Here is a 27,729-nt window from a genome sequence, read left to right on the forward strand (position 1 = left end):
ACAGTTTGAAGACAGGGAAATTCGAACAAGGGCTGTGCATTGGATGACACTAGGAAAATATTATTAATGTTATTCGATGATATTGTGGGTTATGTTGAAGAGTATCTTTTTTCAGAAATCCATGCTGAATTAATTATGGATAAAGTGTCACAGTTCAGCAAAAAGTATAAAGAGACAGATAGAGCAAGTCGAGCAGAAATGTTAACAATTGTTGAATATGGTTGGTAAGTGTGTTCTTTGTACTTTTCTGTATCTTGGAAATTTTTCATAGTAATTTTTTTATTGAAGTAAAAGTCATTTAAAAATAATAAGTATGCATCCAGGCACAGTGGCTCACGCCTGTAATCCCAGCACTTTTGGAGGCCGAGGCAGGCAGATTACCTGAGATCAGGAGTTTGAGACTAGCCTGGCCAACGTGATGAAATCCCGTCTCTACTAAAAATGCAGAAATTAGCTGGGCATGGTGGCAGGCACCTCTAATCCCAGCTACTCGGGAGGCTAAGGCAGGAGAATCCCTTGAACCCAGGAGGCAGAGTTTGCAGTGAGCCAAGATTGTGCCACTGCACTCCAGCCTGGGTGACAAGAGCAATACTCCATCTCAAAAACAAACAAACCAACCAACACCAAGGATTCTGTGACTTGAATATCCACCTGAACAACCACAGCAGCAAGCTGTTACTTGCCAATTCCAATCTACTGGAAATGCTTCCTGGAAAGCTGTCTAAAGAAGAAAGGCAAAGCCACATTCAGCCCCAAGTAGAAAAAGTTCTGTGATTGACTAGCAATGCCTGCCACGAATGCGGGTTTTGAAAGCGGTGTCTTGCATGCTACTTAGTGGTCTTTCTTGCTCTAAATCACAGTCCTTCAGCTCTGCTTACCATGTGATCTTTTACAAAAGGGAAAGGAATCAAAAGAATGAGAAAATGAGCATTTTTTTTTTTTTTCAGATTGAGCTAGAAGATAGGTGCCTAGAAGTTTACCGGCTAGATTTCAACTATCACGTGATAAGAATTCCGTATTCTGAGAACACATCTGTTTTTATAATTGGAGTTACTTCATTGTTCTGTCTTGCCTAGCTTTCTAAGTAATGTGTCTCTTGAAAAGGTCCCACCTGTCTTAGCCAAGGAATGAGGACAAGGTTCTTCTTCCATGCGGGGGTGGACAGAAGGGAGCAGTGGCCAAGGTCTCCCAGCTGGAGAGGCCCACAGAAGCCGGCCAACGTGTGAGTCAACCCCCACCCCCCCGACAGCAAAGAAGCCGGTCTGTGACCACCGTCCCCTTCCCCCAGGCCAGGCCTTGTCAGGGGGTCAGGAGGGAATCATCACTGAGCAAAGAACCAGTCAACAACAGCCCGGAGGAGTCACACCCGCTACTGTGTTGCAAGTGCTGCTACAAGCTTGTTCTAGCATGTTCTGACCAAGGGAGGATGCCCGGCCATCCAGGCTACTGAAGAACAGAGAGGGCTGGGACACCAGACGGAAAGCCAGTGACCCATAGGATGGCCTGCCTGTAAGCACCTCCCCGCTTGGGAGTTGGGGGGCTGACCCTCTTGCCCACAGCAGGACCAGACCCCCTTAGGGCCAGGCCTGAAGGCATGGCCTTCTAGACCTGTAGCGCCCCCAGGGCTCCAGCGTGGAACCTGGGGAGCCTTGGGAGCAGACAGCCTTCACTAAGCCAGCTCAGTGTTTATCTGGCGAAGGCAATGGTTTCCAGATGTTAGAGGGGCAGGGGGCGGGGAGCCTGCAATGTACTGGCGCTCATCTCTGTCACCGACGGGAAGGAACGAGAAGTCTGGCACTGCGCCCCCAGCCAGATAGCTGCTGCTCGGCGCTTTGTGGCAGATAAATCATCCCTGAGGCTCCTCCCCAAACACTTGACAGCCAGGGCAGCTGAGGAGGCAGGGACGGAAAGCCGGGGAACGGATGGGTCACCGAGCCACAGATGAGAACACTGAGGACGAGGCTGTGGGTGTCAGACCCTGTGCCAGGAGGCTCACCATGAAGTGATGGAGAGAGCACCCGAGACTGCGGGTTTTGCCCCTTGCCAGCCGGGCACCCTGGGTACTCGCCCCAGCTTCTCCCTTTCAGAGAATCTTTTCCAGAGAGAGCTCCTACTCTTTAGGGGGCGTTAATGGCACTGAGGGGCATATTGTAGGCTCCACACTGAAGCACGGGGGGTGGGATGGCGTTTAGCCATCACAAACTCTTACCAAGGACTTCCCATGCACAGCTTCCTCTCACCCTCACTACCATCTCACCAGCCAGGGCTTCTCATTAACCCAACAGCACACAAGAAGAAAGTTCGGCCCAGAGAGGCTAAGGATTGTTCTGGAGGTCACACTGCAGGTTAAGTGGCAGAGCTGGGATGTCTGAAGCCAGGCATCTGCCACAAAGGCAGAGGGGCTTGGGTGCAAGAGACCCAGTCCATTCGCCAGCTATTTACCCTGGAGTCTAAACCCTCACCGTATGCCCCTGGGAGGGGGTCCAGGATGAAGTCATCTCTGGGCCCCTGCTGACCTATTATTCAGAGCCACCTGGTCAGAAGGTCCCCCAGCCACTCTCCTTCACCCCCCTCCTCCACCTGCCCTCACTGTCTCAGAAGGACGCCTTTCTCCTAGCAGATGTGCAGAAACTGGGTAATTCACCCTTTGTGCCTGCTGGTGCTGAACATGGGAAGACTCCCAGTCCCCAGAACCGGCCGTGCTGGAACCTGTGTTGTGAGCTGTGGGGTGGGGGAAGCAGAGGAGAGCAAGGGGCTCAATGTCCTCCCGAAAAAAAAAGACGAGGGGCCTTCTCAGGCAGAGCTGCAGGACAGTCAGGTTTGCCCAGCTCTGCTTCCCTAACCCCACCACTGTCGGGGCTGGTGACAGTGTGCTGAGCTGTGTGTCTGCTGGGGAACTTGGGGGAGGCACAGCAGGCTCTTGGACCGATCTAAGTCTTAATCAAAAATGCACACCTGTGGGGCAGGTTCACAGCTGCCTGCCTCTGACATGGGCCCCTGTCTGAGGGTTGCAAAAGCTCCCAATTTCCCCTGCCAGGGAGAGATCCTCACCTTCCTTTAGTTACCCTGGAACCCCAAAGGGTGACTCAGGTACCAGTGAGGCCAAGTTCACAACCAAAAAACCCAAAATGCTCCACAGCGTAAGCCCTCGCTGTGACTGCTGGCCACCTCGACACCAGCACTCAGAGCTGCGCCTGGCACGAAGCAGGAGCTCGGTAACCGGGGGAAGAGAGTGCGTGATGCCCCTCAGGCTGCATGATGCGCTTGGAGAGGTAAACGGATTAACTACGCACGCACAGCGTGGAGCCTTTTGCAACTTCTGGGGCGTTCTCCCAGCTGGAGGCCCCTTGGCTAGCGCAAAGGCACCGTTCATCTCTCCTGGGAGGGTGACCACAGCCCTGGCTGCCCAGCCACCTTCCCAGGCCTGCCAAATGTCTGGGAACATCTGGAAGGGGCTAGGTCCAAGGCATTAAGCTAAAGAACGACAGAGCTCTGTGTCTGGGAAGGAGAGGAATCCAGGCCCCTACCCAGAGGCAGCCAATTCTGGCCACTGGTGGTCCTACCCAGTCAGACACGTGCTGTCCGGCCAGACTCTCGCAGCAGAAAGCTGGACCCACAGCTGGGAGAAGTGGCCTCGTCCCGGTTCCCAGCCTCACACCTGGGTGAGCGGCCCCCAGCAACCTGCTCAGCTGCCCTGTGTCTAATTTGCCTGACGGGAACCCACGCAATTGCCCAGACAGGTCTCCCCAAAAGCAAGAACCAAGACATCCCTCCACTGTGAAATGCCTCCCACCCTCACTTGAGTGACTCGGTGACAGGGTAGGCTGACATGCCAAGAAATGAAGCCTAAAGTGTCGCAGAGAACCATAAACGCCATCTGTCAACAGGGAGTGAAGGCATACTAATCTAAACACGGCCCTGGAGATAGCTTTCCACAGCTCATGAATATATACACACAAAACCTCCTCCCAGAGGCAACACAGCAGAACTGGCTGAGGCCATGGCCAGCCTCAGACACCCTGCCTCTCTCTCCTTCCTCTTACCAGGGACTTGTGCACGAGGGACCCGTTCCATTCGCCAGCTATTTACCCAGGACCTGCTCTGAGCCGGGAAACATGAAGTGCTGGGGAAGTTGTGGACATTGGGACTCACAACCCAGCCCCTGGAGACCTCACGGCCTAGTGACATTTAATAATTGCATAGTTATAAAGTTACAATTATGCAAAGCAGCACAGGGAGCTGGGAGGGGCATGGAAGGAGACTTAATCTTGAGAGGGAATCAAGGAGGGTCTCCGTGAGGAGGTGCTCTTAGCCAGAACTGGGAAGGTGAGGAGGATTCAGCGGAGAAGGAGCTGGAAGAACAGGTCACACCAGCAAAGGCCCGGGGGGCGGGGGGCGGGGGCAGTGTGGGACACTGGAGAGACAACGGAGAAGCAGCAGGGCAGCAAGTTTGGGCAAGGGGATAACAGGGGGACCAGAAAGGCAGAGGGGTCGGACAAGGGGCTGGCCCTTCTCCAGGGGACAAGTGGGAGGGACATGGCGGTGAGATGTGCCTGTGTGGGAGCCGCTCACGTAGGCTCAGGAAAGCCAAGTGTCAGCGCCACCTCCCAACTCGGACTTGGAATCGGCCAAGGTGGGAGTATTTACACCACAGAAATGGGCGTGCTTGTCCCTTCCAGAGAGAGGGTTGTTCATCATTTCCCAGCTGGCCCCTGGAAGGACCCAGTGCCTCCCCGGGAGGGGTTGGGAGTGTGGGGTGGAGGGAAAGCAGGGACAACCCTGAACAGGGTGATACCAGGGGGCCCCAAGGGAAGGAAGGACACATCCCTGTCCAGGAGCAAGACTAGGCGGCAGGTACCTTGGAAGCACTGGGCTCTGAGTGAACCCAGATCACAGCACTGCAGGCCACACAGCAAGCCAGCCCCTCCCTGCCAAATGCCCAGCACCACTGCCTGACCCTGAGAGCTCCTATGCTCCTCCACCCAACCCAGGATCCCTGACTCTGGGGAGAAGATGCCCCATAACCACACTTCCGCCACACTCTTCTAGGACACCTTGTCAGCCTGGACTGCCTGCTGAACCCAGGCTGTCCCAAGGGGCTGTGTCAGGCCTCACCCTCTTTACCTGCAAAATTTTGCCCGGAAACATGGAAGCACCTGCCTTTGGGGCCGGTGGAAGGGACTGGCGAGATACGGTAGTGCCTGAGCATGGTGCTTCCCGTGTCTGTCACAGGCATGCACCCAGAGCTGCTCAGCTAATTCCATATCCCTGCATCTCTGGGTGGCTGCCTGTCATTCAACCTCCTGGAGCCACAGGGATGGCCCAGGTCCTCACCATGCCCAAGTGACAGGCTCTGGGATGGTGCCCCCTTCCCAATACTCACCTCTGTGACTTGCTGTTTGTCCAGGTGGAACACCTGCCCAGAGCTGGTAGCAGCGATCTCCTCGTAGGCCAGGTAGCCAGGATGGCTGCGGTCGCCACAGTCCCCAGTCAGCACAAAGACCACCTGGAAGATGGACAGGCCGCCTGCTCTCAACTTCCCTGGCCAGCTGCTTCAGGGATGAGCAGCAGAGTCCAACCAGGGTGGAGTGACCTGGAGTGAGCCCCTTCCTCTCTCTGGCACATGGATGGAATGACACATGACCCATTAATAGAAAGGACAACAGAAGTGTCCATCTCGCAAGGATCAGGAGCTGACGCAGGGCAAGTGCTCAGCGCAGGGCCAGGAAAACTGTAGGTGCTCCATACTGGGAACTGTTATTAAATCAACAACAAAGAAGGGCGTGGAAGTCAACTCATCTCACAGTGGCCCCTGGAGGCTGCAGAGTTGAAGAACCTTGAAGAACCCAAGCCAGTTCTAGACGCAGAAGCAGAGAAGCAGTCCGGGCCCTCTGCATCTTGCCCAAGGATGCCAAAGAGCTGGCGCTCCCCCCTTCCTCCGGCACGTCCCCTCTCCCAGCCCTCACTGCCAAAGCCAGAAGCAAGGGCTCAAACACATCTTCCAAACCCTGGGACAATGGCAGAGGGGACATGAACGGCAGAGACCAGGAGTGGAGGTGACGCCAGGAGGAAGACAGGTTGCTGGACTTGGATGGGGGTGAAAGCAGTAGGGTGGTGTAGGTCTTCATCTGTAACAAGCTGCACCAGGAAGTGTGAGCCCCGGCCGGGGCACAGAGCGTGACAGCACAGACCTCCTGGGCCGGCTTGGTTCCGAGGCTCTGGCCGTGGATGGCAGAGGCAGACCCAAGGCTATGCCCTCCCAGTGGCAGCTCAGGACGGCCGTGTGAGAGACCCCACCTTCCTCAGGAACCCCTGGGGGCCCCACTCGAGCCCCCACAGCCGGCTCACCCACCTGTGATTGTTTGAGCTGCAGGAGCCGCAGCAGCTCTTCCTTCTTGTGATAGTCCTTGGCGCGGGCATCCGAGAAGACGTAGATGAAGGAGCCGGGGTTGGCGACCTCCACAGCAGCCTTAATGGCGCCCACACTCATCTCGGGGCAGTCACCACCTCCCTGGAGGGCAGGAGCGTGTCAGCAGCTGCCACCTGCCTCCTCCAGATGAGACCCACCCAGGGACACCTCCAAAACCATTGGGTGTTGGGAGTCATCTTGAACTGTCACCTCCCGCCCAGCCAGTCACTTCTTTCCTGGGGACACAATATAACATCCAACCTGCTTTAACTGTAGACAAGCAGCATCATTCATTCATTCATTCATTCATCCATGCAAGATTGACACGGGCCCACCCCCACGGAATCTGGCATGGAAGGCAGTCACTGCACCAATAACCCCAGCACTGTGCCAAGTACTCTGAGTGGGTAAGGAGGGAGGGGGCCACAGAAGCAGCTAACAGATGCCCCAGGAAGCTATACATTTGCCCAGGAAGAGGGGGAGGTGGAGGCTGGGCAAGAGAGAAACACTCGAAGCTTCCTCCCCAAACCCTCTCAGTAGGGCACAGACTGCGAGGAGTGGGATGGAGGGTCAGGGGCTGGGTGGGGCTGCCCACCTGCACATAGAGTTCTCGCAGCTCCCTCTGAAACACCGCGGGGTCTGCCGTGAGGGTCACTGGGCCAATGTCTGTGGAGAAGAGAGAGGGAAGCCCGGTGGGCTGGTTTGTCAGTGACACAGGACAGATGCTCAGAGGAGCTGAGGCTGGCACACGAGACAGGGAGCGATCAGGGAGCAGCTCTCGGAGCTGCAGGAACAGACCAGGAAACGAGGTCAGACCACTCTGCCCTGTGCCCGGCGCCAAAGCAGGGTCCGAGCTCCAGGGAAGCAGAGGTGAGGTGGAGGGCAAGCCCCAGCCCCTCCATCTAGACAGCAGCTCCCAACCTTTGGTGGCCAAGGCTCCCCTAAGCACCCCCACCTCCACCATCCACCCGCCGCCACTCAGTGGGGAAGGAATTCCGGGAAGACAAACGAGGAGCAAACAAACAATCCATTTCGGGATACACAGCAGCTCTCCAACACCAGCTGCTCAACAAGAGAAAACCTTCCAGCAACTCCATCTATGTATGAGCTCATTTTAAAAAGAGCAGCAATAAAAATGACAAAGATTGACTGCACTCGAGGCTGGCAAGGACATGGAGCAACTGGAACTTTCATTCACTGCTGGTGGGAACGCGCAATGGTTTAACCGCTTTGGAAGACAATGGAAGTTTCTAAAATATTACGTATGCACCTCCCATGGGATCCAGTCATTCCAAGCCTAGGTATGTCCCCAGGAGAAATGAAAACATATGTTCACACAAAGGCTTGTACTCAAAGGTTCATAGCAGCTGGATTCATAATAGGCCAACACTGGACACAAGCCAGATGTCCATCATCCGGTGGATAGACACATGGGTAAAATCACAGAACCAGGTTGGACTCGGCAGGAAGGCAGGGCATCCACCGATACAAGCAACAACAGGGGCGCTTCCCACGCGAGGGAAGCCAGACACGAAACGGCACATACAATATGGCTCCATTTATAGGAAGTTCTGGAACAGTCAAAATCAATCTAAAGTGAGGAAAACCAGGACAGAGGTTGCCTGAGGAGCCTGACTTGGAAGGAAGTGTCTGAGACAGAAACAGTCTATATTTTGTGAAAGGAGTGTGAGTTCCTCGGTATATCATGTGTCAAGAGTGTGCAGCTAAGATTGGAGCATTTCAATGTATGTAAATTTACCTCATAAGCAAAGCACTAGAACAAATGATCGTCACTGAGTGGGGGTCGGGGTGGGAGGAGGTACAGACAAGACAAGAATGACGGAGCTGTTTAATATTTGGCGATGCTGGGTGATGGGTACATGGAGGTTCATTATTCTCTTCTATTTATGTTGTATATATTTGTACAACTGTTCACTAATAAAAAGTATGTTTTTGAAAAAAAAATAGTAATGGAGATCCATGCCAACACAAGACAACACTATCAGTGCTGGACGCCGGGCCAGGGCTCCAAGGAGCCTTGCAGATAAGCACACCGTGAGGATTGTGCAAGGTTGGTCGGACATCAGGTTTCTTAGAAAAATATTTGAGTCCTCAGTGAACTCTATGCATTTTCATTTTACTTTACTTTTTGAAACAGAGTTCCACTCTGTTGCCCAGGCTGGAATGTAGTGGCACAATCTCAACTCACTGCAACCTTCACCTCCTAGGTTCAAGCAGTTCTCCTGCCTCAGCCTCCCATGTAGCTGAGAGACCACAGGCGTGTGCCACTACACCATCTAATTTTCGTATTTTTAGTAGAGACAGGGTTTCGCCATGTTGGCCAGGCTGACCAACTCCTGACCTCAAGTGATCAGGCCCCTCTGATCCTCAGCCTCCCAAAGTGCTGGGATTACAGGCATGAGCCACTGTGCCCAGCCTTGGTGAGCTCTAATAACGAACTATTTTTAGTTCAGGAGTTCTGAATCTCAGTTACCCTTAAGAAACTACCATTCTCAAAGGCCGGGCGCGGTGGCTCAAGCCTGTAATCCCAGCACTTTGGGAGGCCGAGGCGGGTGGATCACAAGGTCGAGAGATTGAGACCAACCTGGTCAACATGGTGAAACCCGGTCTCTACTAAAAATACAAAAAATTAGCTGGGCATGGTGGCGCATGCCTGTAATCCCAGCTACTCAGGAGGCTGAGGCAGGAGAATTGCCTGAACCCAGGAGGCGGAGGTTGCGGTGAGCCGAGATCGCGCCATTGCACTCCAGCCTGGGTAACAAGAGCGAAACTCCGTCTCAAAAAAAAAAAAAAAAAAAAAAGAAACTACCATTCTCGGCAACCAGTCGGTGGACCTCAGGATTTCCGTCTTAGAAAAGAAAGCCTGCAGAATTACCCGGCATCTCCCACCATGATCAAGGATGAGCCGCCACCAGCTTCCCCCGGGGCCTCTGCCCCTCGGCTCTGTGTTTATCCGTGGCATCCCACACTGCCCTTCCTCGCCTGCCCTGGCCGTCCCCACACATCCTTTCCTCTGAACTCCACAGTAACAAATTCAGCCCGACTGTAGCAGCTCAGTCCTCAGCCTTGGAGCTCACCCAGATCTAACTGAAATCCTTCCTTTGGCCTTTTTGGGCTATGGGGCCTCTGGGGCAGAGCTCACTTCACTGCCCCCAGCCTCGGTTTCTTCATCTGTAGAACGAGACATGTAGCACCACCATTTCTCCTCACCAAGAATTATCACCGTGAGAATTCAGTGAAGCCAGGTAGCTAAACCCCCGGCTTGGCATTGGAAAGGGCTCAGCCGATGGGGAGCGGCCCTGCTGACGTGAGAGCGCGCTTGGCCAGGCTCCAGCGGGTGTGCTCACACAGTGCAAAGACAGTCCTGCTTCGATATGAGGTCCTAGAATTCTACTCTAAGAAGAGCAATCGTTTCACTCAGTGCTGGTTATTTCATTGTTAGGTAATCACATGTGTTCATTGTAAAAAGAAATTAACATGACAGGAATGATAATGATAGTTACTATGTAGTAAGTGCCAGGCCATGTGCTGAGATGCTTCCTGCGTATCAGCTCACTGAATTCTTCCTAGTACCTGGTAGGTCCAAAAGTCGTCTTTTTTTTTTTTCAAAGTTTTTTGAAATGGAGTCTTGCTCTGTCACCAGGCTGGAGTGCAGTGGTGTGATCTTGGCTCACTGCAACCTCCACCTCCCAGGTTCAGGTGATTCTCCTGCCTCAGCCTCCTGAGTAGCTGATTTTACAGGCACCCACCACCACACCCAGCTAATTTTTGTATTTTTAGTAAAGATGGGGTTTCACCATGTGGGCCAAGGTGGTCTCAAACTCCAGACCTCAGGTGATCCACCTGCCTTGGCCTCCCAAAGCGTTAGGATTATAGCCATGAGCCACCGCACCTGGCCTTTATTTATTTATTTTTTTAATTTATTTTTGAGACTGAGTCTCACTCTGTCACCCAGGCTGGAGTACAGTGGCATGATCTCAGCTCACTGCAACCTCCACTGCCCGGGCTCAAGCAATTCTCATGCCTCAGTCTCCCAAGTAGCTGGGATTACGGAGATGTACCACCATGCCTGGCTAATTTTTTTGTATTTTTAGTAGAGACAGGATTTCGCCATGTTGGCTAGACTGAACTCAAATTCTTGGCCTCATGTGATTCCCCCGACCTCAGCCTCCCAAAGTGCTGGGGTCTGAGTGTTACCCACATTTTTACAGAGGAGAACGTGGAAGCCCAGAGACAGTGACTTGTCCAATAAGCAGCAATCCTGGGATAAGCCACGGTCTGGGCAACCTCAAGAACAAAGCTCTTCTTAACTATTGCTCTCAGGGAACTAGACAGAGAAATTCCTGGCAGGCAAAACAAAATGAAAGAAAAAAGGGAAGGAATACAACTGCCTGTATTTTTTTTTTTTTTTTTTTTTTTTTTTTTTTTTTTTTTTGAGATAGTGTCTCACTCTGTCACCAGGCTGGAGTACAGTGGTGTGATCTCAGCTCACTGCAACCTCCGCCTCCTAAGTTCAAGCCATTTTCCTGCCTCTGCCTCCGGAGTAGCTGGGATTATAGGTGCACGCAACCACACCCAGCTAAGTTTTGTATTTTTAGTTGAGAAGGGGTTTCACCATGTTGGCCAGGATGGTCTCAATCTCCTAACCTCATGATCCGCCCACCTCAGCCTCCCAAAGTGCTGGGATTACAGGCGTGAGCCATTGTGCCCGGCCAACTGCCTGTATTTCTACCAACCAGAGATACTCATTTTCATTCTTGTATATAATCTTCAAATTTTATATTCATATATTTAAATGCATAAATACATCTAACAAAAATGCATGCTATTTTTAAGCAGAATTTTTGTTGAAGAGTAAATAGCATACTATTTCTAACCCAATTCTTTTCACTGAAAAAATGTGAGTAAATTTCCAGAAGGTTACTCTAACATCATTTTAATAGCTACAAAGTATTTCCTTTGTACAAATGCTAATAACAGCCTTGTCCAATCCCATATTGTTTTGGTACCAATTTTTATAATGAACAATCTTATTAAAAACATCTTTGAGGCAGGCACAGTGGCTCACACCTGAAATCTCTGCACTGTGGGAGGCTGAGGCGGGGCGGGGGGTGGGTGGGGGGAACACTTGAGGTCAGGAGTTCGAGACCAGGCTGGCCAACATGGCAAAATCCCGTCTCTACTAAAAATACAAAAATTAGCTGGGCATAGGGGCAGGCACCTGTAGTCCCAGGTACTCAGGAGGCTGAGGCAGGAGAATCAATTGAACCCCGGAGGTAGAGGTTGCAGTGAGCCAAGATCATGCCACTGCACTCCAGCCTGGGTGACAGAGTCAGAATCCGACTCAAAAAAAAAAAACAAAAAAAAAAAAACTTCTCATCCGTAGCTTTTAGGCAGTAGCTCAATTGTTTTCATAGGATACATTCCCATAGGTAGAATTGCTGGGTCAATGGCAACAGCATCTGTAAAAACTTTAGATGCCCTGATGTTCCCATCTCCGATCCTCCCAACCTGCGCATGCTGGAGGAACCCACGTCTCCCCTGGTCAAGAATCCCCAGTGACCACCCATTGCCTGCAAGCCACACGAAGTTGCCACAGAGCCCCGTTCTGAATCTGGCCCCCTCTAGCCTCCCCATCAGAGTCTGTCATCAGTGTCCACCTAACTCTGTGGTTCCCAATGCCAGGTCACTGCTAGACGGACACAGGCCCCCTGTTTGAAGCAACAAGGGAAAAATGAAGCTGGGAAGGTGAGTCCTCACACAGCAAGCGCAGTCCGGTTGGGAGAGCTGCCCTTTATTCCTTGGTCCGGGCACTTCCTGCCTGGAGAGAGGGGGGATTATTCTTTCTTTCATGAAAAGCTCATAATAACAGAAGGGAGTTGATGTTTTTTTCAGTTTTACTTTGGTAAGTAGAATGTTTGCTACCTATGTTATGTTTATTGTTTTTTCTTTTAAGCTCTTTTTTTTTTTAAGGCAATTTTATTGGATTGAGAAACACCCAGTCTAGGCAGCCCTGCGGCTGGAGGCAGGGAGGTTGCCGATCCACTGCCTGGTGCCTGGCCGTCCATTGCCTGCAGGCTTCTTGGGGATTCCGTGCTCTGGAAGAGAGGAAGGTGCTTCTGGGAGCCCCATCCCTAAGCAACGCTCAGGCCTCCCCACACGGCAACCTCCTCCTCTGATGTTCTCATGCCCCAAGGCCTCAGCCAGCACATGCCGAGTGCCAGGGCCTGTGTGGTTAATGCAATTCCTGGGACATTTCAGGAGCCGGGAAGGATCCCCTGAACCAGAGAGCCCTGGAAAGGATTTTAAGGTTGGCCTCTGTCTCAGTTTCCTATTGCTTCTGTGACAAATTACTACAAACTTAGTGCCTGAAGACTACACACAGTTAGGGAAGTCAGCGGTCCTCAATCCAAGCGTCGGCAGGGCTGCATTCCCTCCAGGGGTTCTAGGGGCGGATCGGTTTCCCTGCCTTTTCCAGCTGCTGAGCCTTGGATCACGGCTCCTTCCTCCGTCTTCAAAGCAGCAGCAGGGCGTCTCTCTTTCCCGTGCCTCTGTCCTCACAGTCCCTCCCTGACTCTGAGCTTCCTGCCTCCCTCCTGTGAGGACCCTGTGATTACAAAGGGCCCACCTGGATAATCCAGGACAACCTCGAGATCCATGACCTTGTCAAACCTGCAAAGTCCCTTTCACCGTGGCAGGTCACATATTTGCAGGTTCTGTGCAGTAGGACATAGACACCTTCGGGCGGATGTCATTCTACAGTGTGGAGGACATCATTCTACACTGCTGCGTGGCGAGGCCCAGGCCTCGCTAAGGGACGTGGCTCCCAGAAGCACCTTCCTCTTTTCCAGAGCACAGACTCCCAAAGTAGTCTGCAGTTTAGCAAGAAAGAACTTCAGAAAAGCCAATCTGCCCACGACCTATGTGCCAAACATAACAATGACGAGGGCCGGGCGCGGTGGCTCGCCCTGTCATCCCAGCACATTGGGAGGCCGAGGTGGGCAGATGACTTGAGAGGTCAGGAGTTCGAGACCGGCCTGGCCAACACGGCGAAACCTCATCTCTACTAAAAATACAAAAATGAGCTGGGCGTGGTGGCACATGCCTGTAATCCCAACTATTCAAAAGGCTGAGGCAGGAGAATCGCTTGAACCTGGGAGGCAGAGGTTGCAGCGAGCCGAGATCGCAACACTGTACTCCAGTCTGGGTGACAGAGCGAGAATCTATCTCAAAACAAGCAAAACAAAACAACAATTTTGAGGAGGAAGAGATCTGAAGACCGCCCCCGCCCCCCATCTTTTTAAAGATGCAGAAACTGAGGCCCAGAGAGAAGAGAGCCCCTCCATGTCAGGGGAAAGTTCTGGGGTAAGAGTTGACTGTATACATTATGCAGGCAGTGGCCCCGTCTCTGCTGTTCACTACAGCAAGCCTCACCCCGAGCTCAGTGCCTGGCACACAGTAAGTGCTTAAATAAATATTGAATAACTACTGTTCAAAGGAGTGAATTGATCAACTTATCAATGACTCTCACACTGCTTGAGCAGCTCCAGTCGGCACCCAAGTTTCACTTACCTTTACATTCTGCCCCCAACACAATGCCGGGCATCCAATTAACACTCAACAAATACTGCCGAACACCGGCCCACCTGAGCCCCAGGCTCTCCCACCACAGGACGCTGCGGCCCCTCGCCCAGAGAAACAGATCCGAAACAAGGTGGCAAACCAAAGGTGGTTCTCTTGGACATGTGGGGCGATTGGCCATGCTCAGGGGGCACTGGCCAGATCGGCAAAGGTGTCCGTGATTCCTCTGGAGATAGAGAGCCGGCCCCAGCAAAGACCGAAGGCAAGAGCTTGTTAAAGTCTGCCCCAAGTTATGAACAACAAAGATTCTCAGGAGAGTGCACACGACACACACACACAAACACACACACACATGCACTCAGACACGTGCACATGCACGCATGCACGTAATTCCCGTGCAACCTCTGAACAGACAATCCTCAAACCTGCCCTGGGAGCTAGCTCCTGCTAACCATTCCCATCATTCCCAGGGCAGTGCCAGCTTCCAAGATACCAAGAAGGGGATGGGGATGCGGAGGTGTACTCCCCATGGGTCCTCCTTGCTGCCTACCTGCCACCCACCAACCTGCAGCTCCAGGCAGTGAGACAGAGATGGATGCCTTCTTATCATTAATTCAGGCTGGCTCATGGCTTCATTTGTCATTCCTGGGACTGCTGCACTATTATCCATCACCATCCTGAAGCTTTCCCGGGATAGAGGGCTATCAGCAAGGGTGGCATTTCAAGGCCCATCTTGCAGCAGGATGGAGAGTGAGGCACCGGGACAGAACAGGGCAGGACATTTGGCGTGTCCCCATGGGAGCTCACCCATGAGAGGAGTCAACTGAGTCCCTTTCTACCTCCCTCTCTCACCCTATCCTGGCAGGGCTGGCACTGGACAAAATGTCCCAACCACCTTAGGTCCTAACACACTGTCCTTCCTGGCACCAAGCTGATGCTATTGCTGCTGCTGCTGCTGCTGCTGCTGTTGATGCTGATGACAGTGAAAATGATATTGATGACAATTACGTTGATGATAACGTTGATGATATTGATGATGATACTGATGATGGTGGTGGTAACAGCTGCTTCTATGCATTGAGCACTTCTTGTTTTACAGGCTTTAGCTCAGTCCTATTAATGTCTCCCTGTCACAACTGAAGATGCCAACTTAGAGAAGCAACACCCTTGGCGACAAACAGCTAGTAAATGGTAGTTAATGTCTATATTAGCTTCCTGGGGCTGCTGTCACCAAGTACCACAAATTGGTGGGTGGGGTGGTGGCTTCACAACACAAATTTCTTCTCTTGCAGTTCTAGAAGCTAAAAGTCCAAAATCCAGGGGTCAGCCTTGCCGCGCCTGCTCTGAAGGCCGCGAGGAAGAATGAGCTCCACGTCTTTCTCTTGGCGCACGCTATGCCGGCAGCCCTGGCTGCTCCTTGGCTTGTAGACGCTTCCCTCTGATCTCCGCCTCTATCATCGCCGGGCCGCCTTTCTCCCTGGGTGTCTGTGTCTCTGCTCTGCTTCTTATGAGGACGTCATTCATATTGGATTACGGGCCCACACTACTGCAGTATGACCTCATCGTGGCTTAGCGAATTACATCTGAGATGACCCTATTTGAAAATAGGGTCTCATTCTGCAGTCTCAGGAAGGACATGAATTTTAGAAGGACATTTTTCAACCTAGCACAATGTCCAAATCCACAAATGTTTCATTCCAATGCCTGTTCCCTCTGCCACTCACTACACTGCCTCCAAAAACAATGACGGTGGTGATGATGAGGAGGAGGAGGATGGTGATGAGGAGGAGGATGGTGATGTTACCATTGTTTTGATGTTTCCTAAGCACCAAGTTTTGTTCTAAGCATTTGACGTGCATTTGCTCATAAAAGCCTTACAACCACCTACAAGGTCTATTATTTATTATACCCATTTTATAGCTGAGAAAATAGAGGCCCACAGAGGTAAAGTGACCTGCCCGAGGAATTACAACTAGGAAGCAGTAGAAATGAGAGTCCAATCTAGGGCACTCTGACTCGAGATCCAAGCTGTCAGCCACCCACGAAGCTTAGACACTCAGAACTCATTCCCCAGACTCTTGTCCTGTGCCTGCAGAGGGAGGGAGGTTCATGGCTGAGGGTGGGCACTTGCCAAACAGCTGGGCAGATGTGGCATGCAGTCCCTCTGAGCAGGCCCACCAGCTACAGGGATGATTAAACCTGCAACTTTGGCTCCACGCAAGCCACCCTCCGGCATGTGAACCCCAGAAGCCTGGCCTGAACCACCACTCCACAGGCGGGGTCTTTTCCACTGCGCAAGTGGAGGGTATGGCAAGCCCCACAAACTGTCTTGAACATGTGAGGAGCACACGCAGGTGGAACGGCTCAGCCCCTCGCCCAGCTTCATGTGTCCCAGTGGACACGGTCAAGACTGTAGACAGGCAGTCAGAAATCAGTCTCAGAAATATCTCAGGGCAAGGCTTCTTCCTGGGGCCTGCATTGCCCCCTGCTTCTCTCTCCAAGTGGGGCAGCAATTTTAGAGTGAGCCCTGGGTCCACACAACCCCTTCCCCCAGCTGCAGTGACCCCAGGCAGGTCCCGCACTCAGCCACCACCATCATCACACCGCCTCCCCTCCCCAAGACTCAGCTATCCCATCTCTAAAGGAAGTGGCTGGAGAAAGTGATGTCAAGCCTGCTAGAATTCTGACAGCCCCTAAGCCCGTCTGGGCAAATGTGATTCCCTTGAAGGCATCCCCGAGGGACAGACGCAATGGCACAGGAGCCAACTGGGCGGGTGGTTTTGCCCAAAGAGCCAAAATGGCTTCAGAACCTTTCTCTGCCTCTGCTTCAGTGTCCAGGAGTCCAGAAAGCAACTCTCCTTGGGGTCTCCTCCCCAGGGCCTCTCCCTGAACACCCAGTGGTGGAGCCCAGCTCCGCCCTGCGTGTTCCTGTCAGCTCCACCCACTAACGTGTAATCAAGGAGATATTCCTGCCAACCTCACAGCCATTGCTTCTGCTGGTCCCTCTACCTGGAGTGCTCTGACTCCCAGTTCTGCTCTGACTCTCCCCTACCCACCCAGCTTTTTTCCAACTCAGCTCAATGTCACTCACTCAGGAATGTCATTGCGGGAGCCGCCACAGCTGTGATGAGATGCCTAGGAACTTGGCTATTTGCCACGGGCCTTTCTGGCTGGACCGCAGGTGCCAGGCAAGTCAGTACCCTGCCTGGTCCCCGGGGACCCCTTGAGAATTGAAGATGGAGTAAGCGATTAATGGGTATATCGGGATCCCCGGGAACCAGACCGGCTCGGGCTGTACAGGCTGACCTGACACATCCACCCACCTCTGCCCCTCCAAGGACCTCCTGCCCTGAGATCCATGGCTTCCTCACCCTCTGGTCCTCCTCCTGCAAGGACCCTGGCCATCTCTCTCTAGTGCCCCTCCCCTGTACAGATCCTTGCCTGGAAAGCCCTTTGACAAGGTGTTATCTGGCCCAGCCAGGCCGCTCCTGGCCAACCATCAGGCACCCTCGGAAGAACAGGGATGTGCCTAGTCCAGCTCACAGCTCACAGGCTGCTCAGACCTCCAGACCTCCAAGGAGAGACACACCCAGGGTCAGGTTAAGAGAGTGAATATTCCCCTCAGAACGAAGACTGATCGTTTCTACTTCATGAGGCGAGGCTGGTTCATCGCAATGTCACAGCCAGGCATGGTGGCTCACGCCTGTAATGTCAGCACTTTGGGAGGCTGAGGCGGGCAGATCACTGAGGTCAGGAGTTCATGATCAGCCTGGCCAACATGGTGAAACCCCATCTCTACTAAAAACACAAAAAATAGCTGGGAGTGGTGGCGGGCACCTGTAATCCCAGCTACTCGGCCGGCTGAGGCAGGAGGATCCCTTGAACCTAGGATGCGGAGGTTGCAATGAGGTGAGACCGTGCCACTGCACTCCAGCCTGGGGGACAGAGCAAGAGTCCATCTCAAAAACAAATCAATAAATAAAATAGCAATGTCACTCAGGGTGACAATAAAAATCACACACACACACACAATCAGGAACACCCAGCCAGAATCAAGCCACTCTAGCTCCCAGGCAAGTATGTGGCCCCCACACATCTGCTCTGCCCGCCGGCATCCTCACCTCTGACCGGCTCGGCAAAAGCCACCTCTTCCCTTGGGAAAGATGATGGAGCCCCAGGAGCCCGAGACACCCAGGGAGAAACTCCGGAAGACTGTAAGGTCACCAGTAATCCACACATGCAGATTAAGGCAGGACACCATTTCCCACCTAGCAAACTAACAAAAACAAACGGGAAAAAAAAAAGGCAGAGTGATGTCCCGGCAGGGGTGTGGGGAAACGCAGTCTCATCTTCCGTGGACCCCGGGCGCAAAATGGCACAGTATGTTTGAGGGTAGTTGGATGGTGTCTGTCGACATGGAAAATGCTCCTACGCTTTAACAAAGCAATTTCATTTCTGGGAATCTGTTCTATAGATATGTTTGCAAATATGTGTGTGTTAATTGTGAAGAAACTGAAAGCAGCCTATTCTCCACTGTAGGGGGATGGGTGGGTAAATGAAGATAATTCCTCCAACTGGCTTCTTAGGGAGTCATTGAAAAAAATGGGGAGGATCTGCGTTTCCTGACAGGAAGAGGCATCCATGCCATATATAGGGGGAAGAAAGCAAGTTGTAAAACACTTTACATACTAAAATTTTTTAAGTATGTGTGTTTATGTACACGACTGAACATATACACATACATGCACACAAGATCTGGGAGGACACCAGGATATTAAAAGTGTTTGCACCTCTTGAGAGTGGTAGTAGAATCTTTTACAAGCATGTATTAATTTTGCGATTCTTGAAAGGAGTGGATTATTAACCGAAAAAGCTAAACCCTGATGGTAAAACTTGACAAAAAGGAAAAATACCACTTACGGATCACACACGTGAAATGGAAGGCAAAACGCCTAAACAAAATACTGTCATCCAGGTGCATGTTAAAGAATAATCCACCACGACCCAAGCAAGACTTAAGCAAGAAATGCAAAAATAGTTTAAAGTTAACACATTGGCCGGGCACAGTGTCTCACAGCTGTAATCCCAGCACTTTGGGAGGCCAAGGTGGGCAGATCACCTGAGGTCAGAAGTTCAAGACCAGCCTAGCCAACATCTAGTGAAACCCCATCTCTACTAAAAGAAATACAAAAATTAGCTGGGGTGGGGGAGCATACCTATAGTCTCAGCTACTTGGGAAGTTGAGACAGGAGAATCACTTGAACCCAGGAGGTAGAGGCTGCAGTGAATCAAGACAGCACCACTGCACTCCAGCCTGGGTGACAGTGAGACTCCATCTCTCAAAAAAAAAAAAAAAATGAATGCATCACATTAATAGGTCAACAAAATGATCTTATAAACATTGCAATAAAGCAGAAAATCACTTGCTAAGATTCAGCGCCCATGCCTGTTTGAATTTTTTGTCTTGTTTTTGCTTTTGCTTGTTTTTTGAGTTAATTTTTTTTTAGTAAAATTGGGAATGAAAGCATCTTCTTTCACTTAATCGCAAAACTCAGACCAAGAATCAATATTATACAATGAGTGGTGTAAGATTAAAAGCAAGACAAGAATGCCGGGCCCCGTGGCTCACGCCTGTAATCCCAGCACTTTGGGAGGCCGAGGCGGGTAGATCACCTGAGGTCAGGAGTTTGAGAACAGCCTGGCCAACATGGTGAAACCTCGTCTCTATCAAAAATACGAAAATTAGCTGGGCATGGTGGCGCACGCTTGCAGTCCCAGCTACTCGGGAGGTTAAGGCAAGAGAATCACTTGAGCCTGAGGGGCAGAGGTTGTGCGAGCTGAGATCGCGCCACTGCATTCCAGCCTGGGTGACAGAGACTGTCTCAAAAAAAAAGCAAGACAAGATAAGTGCAGCCATCACCATTATTTAGCACTGTTCTGACAGTTTTTGCTGATAAATAATAAAAGACACTTAAAATATGTGAAATATTTGATTGGAAAAGAAGTAACAGTGTTATAATTTGGACAAGCTGTGTCTCTCAACCTAGAAAACTCAAGACATTACCAAAAAAATTAGAACTAGTTAAAAAAAAAAAAAACTTCAGCAAAAGAAGCTGGAAAGAAAATTAATATATGAAATGAATTGCTTTCCAACATACTAGCAATACTCATTTGTAAAAAATGTAATGGAAAAAAATTCTCAGCAAAATAGTAACAAAAACCAAAATACTTTAAAATAATCTTTAAAAAAATGGGTGGAACCTAAAAGAACTGAATCTTTATAAAAAAACTGACTATGATCTTTACTAAAAGAACTAAATGTGAAATAAATAAATCTTTACTAAAAGAAGAAGGGCATGCCTGTTGGATGAGAATGATGACTTTTTTTTTTAAATGATAACTCTTCCCCCAAATTAAGATTTAACACAATTCCAAGAAAAGTCACAGTAGAAAAAAATTGTTTGGAAGTTGACAAATTTTTCTGTATGTCATCTAAAGAAAAAATTCTCAAGAAGATTTTGCAAAGCAAGAATAGGAATAAGGCCGGGCGCAGTGGCTCAAGCCTGTAATCCCAGCACTTTGGGAGGCCGAGGCGGGTGGATCACAAGGTCAAGAGATCAAGACCAGCCTGGTCAACATGGTGAAACTCCGTCTCTACTAAAAATACAAAAAATTAGCTGGGCATGGTGGCGTGTGCCTGTAATCCCAGCTACTCAGGAGGCTGAGGCAGGAGAATTGCCTGAACACAGGAGGTGGAGGTTGCAGTGAGCCGAGATCGCGCCATTGCACTCCAGCCTGGGTAACAAGAGCGAAACTCCGTCTCAAAAAAAAAAAAAAAAAAAAAAAAGAATAGGAATAAAAAGAAGACGCTCAGGTCTGTAATCCCAGCACTTTGGGAGGCCAAGGTGGGTGGACTGCTTGAACCCAGAAGTTCAAGACCAACCTGGGCAACATGGCAAGACCCTGTCTCTACCAAATACACACACACACACACACACACACACACACACACACACACACAAATTAGCCAGGTGTGGTGACATGTGCCTGTGGTCCCAGCTACTCTGGGGCTGAAATGGGAGAACCACCAGAGTTTTGGGAGGTTGAGGCTGCAGTGAGCCATGATTGTGCCACTGCCCTCCAGCCTGGGCAACAGAATCAGACCCTGTCTCAAAGTCAAAAAAAAAAAGAAAGAAAGAAAAGAAAAGAAGGAGAAGAAGAGGCCAGGCATGGTGGCTCATGCCTGTAATCACAGGACTTTGGGAGGCTGAGGCGGGAGGATCATTTGAGGTCAGTAGTTCAAGACCAGCCTGGCCAACACGGTGAAACCTCATCTCTGCTAAAAATATAAAAATTAGCTGTGCATGGTGGCACACGCCTGTAATCCTAGCTACTGGGGAGGCTGAGGCAGAAGAATTCCTTAAACGCAGGAGGTAGAGGTTACAGTGAGCCAAGATTACACTACTGCACTCCAGCCTGGGTGACAGAGTGACACTCTACCTCAAAAAATAAAAATAAATAAATAAATAATTTAAAAAGCAGCAGCAGCTGAAGAAGGTGTTGGCATAAGTAACTCTGGATGTGAATGCAGTCTGTAAGATTAAAGGCAACCCGTATTCTAGTTAATGAAACTGTTTCTCATGGGGTCCTGCTCAAGAAGTCTGAAGCCACTGTCAATGTATACTGGAACTAAACAGCAAAGGAAAGGGATGGTGGATGGCAGGAGACAGGTTTGTCATTGTTAGATGTGGAGGTTACAGATAAGGAACGGGAAGAGGTTTGAATATCCATACACATAATACATCTAATCCTATATCTAATATAAATTAGAGTTGGCGATATCAGCATGAACTCATGTTTAGCTTAATATAGACACAGATAATTACATATAAAACTATTTATAGATACAAGTACATACACAGGTTATATATACAACATACATCTCCTTGCCCTGTCAGCTAAGGGAGGTTTCAGAAGTAATGGCACCTCAGTGCCAATAAACACACTTAGCACGGATATCCTGGTTTCCAGTCACAGGAACCAGGGCTCCTTGGAGGGAAACAGCAAATTCAAGGACTGAGGCAGGAAGTACAGAAGATGAACCTGGAGTCTCTACCAGCACCAGAAAGTAGGAATGTGCTTAAAAAAAAAACCCCACATACACAACAATGGGGGTGTCCAAGGGACACAGATGCCAACTGAATGAGCTCCCAATGACCACAGCCAACAGCATTTGAGGAGTGAAATAAAGTGGTTTAGGATCATAATTTAAAATATAAAATAGCTAGCCATGATTCCATGCTGACGTAGACAAGTGATTGAATTAATTAATAAATGGAGCAGAAGAGACAACTCTCATGCAGAACAATTCCAAATAATCCCACATAGATACTCTACCCCCAAGGATGTGGAGTATAGCTCCCCCTTTTAAAATGTGGGCTATACATAGTGAGTGACTTTCTTCCAGAGCGTACAGTATGGAAAGAGAGAAGGGAAAAAAGAGTAACTCCATAGTACAGAAATCTGAAAAATACTACCCAAGTCAGGCAATCAAGCTTGATATCAACAGTGACAGCGAGTTCTCTCGATATGAGATGATAAGAACGGTATTTTAACACTGGGTCTTCCTCCCCAAAACATTACCCAGTCTAACTTGAGAAAAACATTAGACCAATAATGATTGAGGGATAATGGCTGACCAGTATTCCTCCAAACTGTCAAGGTCATTGAAATGAAAGTAAGCTTGAGAAACTCACAACCTGAGTTGCTGAAGGAGACATGACCATTAATGTATCCTGGATGGGATCCCGGAGCAGAAAAAGGGCACTAAAGAAAAACCAAGGCAGTCTGGGCGCCACGGCTCATGTATCTAATCCCCCTGCTTTGGGAGGCAGAGGCAGGAAGACCACTTGAGGCCAAGCGTTTGACACCAGCCCCTATGGCTACAAAAAATTAGCCAGGCGTGGTAGTGTGTGCCTATAATCCCAGCTACTCAGGAGGCTGAGGCAGGAGAATCACTTGAATACAGGAGGTGGAGGTTGCAGTGAGCCAAGATTATGCCACTGCACTCCACCCTGGGCAACAGAGTGAGACTCCGTCTCAAAAAAAAAAAAAGTTAATATCCGCATAAAGTCCTCATTCCAACTAAAAATAAAACCACTAAAACTTAGAGTGAAAAATGTTCAAAGAGGGCTGGGCATGGTGACACACACCTGTAATCCCAGCACTTTGGGAGGCCAAGGCAGGTGGATCACAAGGTCAAGAGATTGAGACCATCCTGGCCAATATGGTGAAACTCTGTCTTAACTAAAAATACAAAAATTAGCTGGGTGTGGTGGTGCGTGCCTATAGTCCCAACTACTTGGGAGGCTGAGGCAGGGGAATTGCTTGAACTCGGGAGGTGGAGGTTGCAGTGAGCCAAGATTGAGCTGCTGCACTCCAGCCTGGTGACAGAGCGAGACTCTGTCTCCAAAAAAAAAAAAAAAAAAAAAAAGAAAGAAAGAAAGAAAAATGTGCAAAGAAACTGACAGTTTACAAAAGAAGAAATTCACACCAAAAAAATATCTAGTAAACACTTGAAAGACACATTGAACTTCACTAGCAATCGAAACAAGAAGATATTATCACTTTCCATTTTTGAATTAGAAAAGAAATGTTTCTATATTAATTTCCAGTGTTGGGTGCGGCTGCACTGAAACGGGCCCCTAAAATGCTTCTGGTGGAAGTTCCATCTCCTGAAACATTCTAGAAAACAACATGAAGAGTCATCCACCCACTCGGTGTGTTAAAAATGGCCTACGAATTCCACTTTGAGGAACTTAAACCTACATAAAAACCAATGAAAGATGCAAAGATTTTATCAAGAGAATGTTTTAGTGACATTTAATAGAGAAAAACTGAAACCAACCTAAATTTTACCGCCAGATCTTGATTTCTACTACCATTAAAAAAAAAAAAAAAAAAAAAGGAACCAAGACTCTTTTGAAACGATTAGCACATTTCTAACTTTTCCGCTCTGGGAACATACAACTTTTTGATTTAGAAACTGTAAAAAATATTTCCAAAGCACAAATCTTAGTCTGTCTCCAAGCACGTACAGTCCAGAACCACCGCTGTCTGCCCTGCACCCGCCTCTTGGGGTTTAGGAGAGGGGCTTCCTTTAAGGAAACCCTCCCAGCGTGCAGCTCTGGGGCTGGAAAAGACAGCTACAACCCCTATTTCTCACGCTCCTCTTCCACCAATGGGGATTCTATTTGTGGATTCAAAAGGCACAGCCAGGCCTAAATCACAGCTCCAAACTGCTGCTCAGAAGCCCTCGGCGGCTGCTCACAGCCCATACAAGGAAAAAGAAAACCAAGTCCGCTAAGACATCAGCCCTGTGGTCACGGCTGCATCCAATCTTGCCCCTCCCCACTTTCCTGCTCCATTCCTGCCATGTACACGCAGCTCCCACACATACCTGTCCCGCCACATCAGCCCTCCTGTCCACCCCCCGGTCCTTACCCAGCCAGCTCCACACGCCCCAGGGAGTCCTCTGTCCTGCTGTGTCCCAGCACCTGGCATCTGCCAGGCAAATAGCCAAAACCCTGTAAACATTCACTCATGTTCTTCAAACATTCACTCATGCTGCTTCCTCAGGGGTTCTTTCCTTAGCCCCCTTCCTTGCTTACTGGCCCAGGTCTAGGAGTTGACACCTGAGCCACCACGTGTCACCGTCTACTCCCCACCCAGCCTGTCCCGGAGAGCTGCCAGCCCTGGGGAATGAAGCCTGTCCCCTTCACACCGTGAGCCTCCCTAGGCTCTACACGGAACGAGGGCTCCATGAGGCTGAAGTCTCCCTGACGTCTGAACCTGGGGGTGTCACTCGGAAGCTAATGTGGGGACCCGGGATGGAGGACTCGTTTTTTGTTTCATAGAGGATGGAGTGAGGGGCTGAGCCTGGTGAGAGCTGGAGAGCTGCATATCAGCTCAGTGCCCGGAGAGGACAGGCAAGGGGAGGAGTAGGAGCAGGGCTTCCTGAGGCTCGTGGCCACAGAGAAAGCGGTGAGGACAGCCTCAAGAGCCCTGGTCCCGGGCTTCAGGACATGACATTTGGCTCCGAAAGGCTGCTGTCCTGCCTGGCCACTGGAGCCACACATTTCAGAGACAAATGTGGGTTATGATTCAGGAATGACGTCATCCTGGCAGGTGGACTTGGGGAAGTCTCCTCAGTGTCCTGAGCCTCAGTTTCTCCAACTGTAAGACAAAGAGGTAGATATGATGGTCTCTAAGCTCCTTCAGTGTGCTGTCTTTGGAAGCCCCAGAAGAATTCAGAAAGGGGGTGAAGAGAGCTGGGGAGATGGAGGGTGACCTGCATTCTAGCTCCAGTGCCAGAGCACACTTCACAACCCAGCGCCTCGCAACCCCACAACCTGCCTGCCCTGACTGCAGGGTAGAAGCTGTCCATCTGATGTTCCTCGAAACCTTTGTCCAGAGCCCTGGCTTCCCAGCTTTGACCTGCAGAGCCATGAGGTGCCCAGAACTCCTGGAAGCAGAGGGGCCTCCAAACCCCTAGACCACAAACTCAGCCTGAAGCCTACGGAGAATGGTGTCTTAAAGTTTTGTCCGTTTTCTAAGAACCTGTCATGTTATTGTGATTAATAAATGCAAATCCTTCTAAAAGGACTTGCTAACTCACACAGCCAATGGCCACTGTCTATTTCCTCAGCACAAGAGCACTTTGCAGTACAGCTTTGTAAGGAATTTGGTTTTTTGTGTTGTTTCGTTTTATAAAGCCATCCTTGACAGAGGGGTGAATGCTGGAGAGATGTGATAACGCAAAACAGGATTCAGAGGCTCTCAGTGGTGAGCAGAGGCTGTGCAATGTATGTTTCTCCCCATTTTACCCTAACTTCACAATTTTTCATTAAAAAACGGGGGGAGGCTGTGTGCAGTGGCTCATGACTGTAATCCCAACACTTTGGGAGGCTGTGGGAGGATCACTGAGGCCAAGAGTTTCAGATTAGCCTGGGCAATACAGAGAGACTCCACGTCTACAAAAAATTTTTAAAAAATCAGCCAGGCATGGTGGTGTGTGCTTGTAGTCCCAGCTACCTGGGAGGCTAAGGCAGGAGGATCGCCTGAGCCCAGGAGTTTGAGGCTGCAGGGAGGCATGATCCCAGCACTTCACTCCAGCCTGGGTGACGGATTCTGCCTCAAAAAAGAAAAGAAAAGAAATAGAAGTTGCGGAAAGCAGTCCTGCTCCTCGTGGCTGGGAACCTGCGGCTCACTCAGCAACTGCTCCCCCTGGGACTCCACGGTGGAGCCGCCGAGGGACCCTTGCAAGGGCGCCCCTAATACAGAGCTATGAAAAGAGGTTAAATAGGGACCGTTTCAACGGCGCCTCTAACACGGAGCTGCAAGAAGAGGTTAAAGGGGAAGCAGAGGTGCAGCCTGCAGGGAAGAAGGAGCTAGGGCGTGACTCATCTGCGAGAACACAACAGGTGGAGGTCACCGGGCCAGCGCAGGAGGGGCGCTGATCTTTCCCCGGGGAAGACAGGCCAGGGGGCAAGACCAGCAAAGGTGAGTCCGCTCCCCACTGCCGCGTCCGTGGTGGACCCCATTTCATCCCAACGCCTGCCTCTGGGAGCTGTTCCAGTCTCCAAGCCTATGCTGGGAGCGAATTCTAAGAATTAGCCAAAGGAAAACCCTGCAAAAGCTCGCGGCGTCCCAAGTCCTCGACAGGAACACCTCATTTCAACATCTCAGCAGGTCTGGGAGGCCGTCCTCACCATTTCATAGGTGGGGCGGGCAAGGCGTGGGAAGGTGAGGCCCCTTGCTGAAATCTCACCACGGCGCAGGACAGCGGTAGAGCTGGTTCCCTGGGCAAGGGAATGTTTAGCGGAGGGAAGGGACGGCTGTAAGCAGTGCCCAGGTGCCCAGGGTCCCCACGGCGCAGATGTGCCGAGAAGTTGTGCCCGCCAAGCGGCAGCGCAGCCCACAACATGCAGATTCACTCGGGGCCAGGCCAACTGAGGGCGTCGGGCAGGTGAGCGCACCGCGAAGGGGGCGCCCAGCGGGCGGGGGCGCTACCTGGGTCATGGAAGGGCACCAGCGCGTAGTTGACGATGGCCTGGCTGCGGCGGCTCAGGCTGCGTTCGAGAATGCGCGAGGCGCCGTCGATCACCTGCATCAGGTCATCCCACATGGAGCCAGTGACGTCGAAGACGAAGGCCAGGGTGGCGTCCCCCGTGGTGGGGAGCATCGCCGTCCCAGGCGCTCCGGCCACCGCCGCTGCCGCAGAGACCGCGGTCAGCAGCCTCAGGAGGGGCGCCCCGGGCATCATGCTGAGCGCGGCTCTGCAGTAGGGGCGCAGGTCGGAGCGAGAACGGTCGCCCCGTGCACACAGCGGCTGCAGCCGGTGCCTCGCTCCGCTCCTGTCGGGCCAGTGCGCGAGGGATAGGGGCACGCGCGGGGTGGGTCCCCCTGCTGGGAGCCCGAGGCGGGTCCTAGAGCCCACCCCGTTCAGGGTCACGGCCCGCCTCCTCCACTCCCCCCACCATGACTCAAACTTTCCCAGCCCCACTGTTCTCCCGTCCAGATCCGAGGTTAGGGGAGGACGCTGGGCGGACGGCAGAAGGGAGCTGGGGCCCGGGCCAGGGCGGGAGGGATGGGGACATGCAGGATGCAGTGGACACCTGCGCCTCCCGCTGATGGCACGCCACGCTGCAGGGGCGGAA

General features: G+C 51.1%; 1 protein-coding gene across 1 annotated transcript in view; it reads right to left on the reverse strand.

The window, feature by feature from the left end:
• Positions 1 to 27,483, reverse strand: part of HMCN2 (hemicentin 2) — a 173,047-nt gene extending 145,564 nt beyond the window's left edge. Inside the window, 4 exon segments of the mRNA XM_039461479.2 lie at positions 5,384 to 5,506; positions 6,353 to 6,511; positions 7,005 to 7,075; positions 27,083 to 27,483. Coding sequence (XP_039317413.2) covers positions 5,384 to 5,506; positions 6,353 to 6,511; positions 7,005 to 7,075; positions 27,083 to 27,335 — 606 coding nt within the window. The 5' untranslated portion in view covers positions 27,336 to 27,483.
• Positions 27,484 to 27,729: the final 246 nt, after the last annotated feature.

Source organism: Saimiri boliviensis, chromosome 2, assembly GCF_048565385.1.
Source record: "Saimiri boliviensis isolate mSaiBol1 chromosome 2, mSaiBol1.pri, whole genome shotgun sequence".
NCBI classification, from domain to species: Eukaryota; Metazoa; Chordata; class Mammalia; order Primates; family Cebidae; genus Saimiri; species Saimiri boliviensis.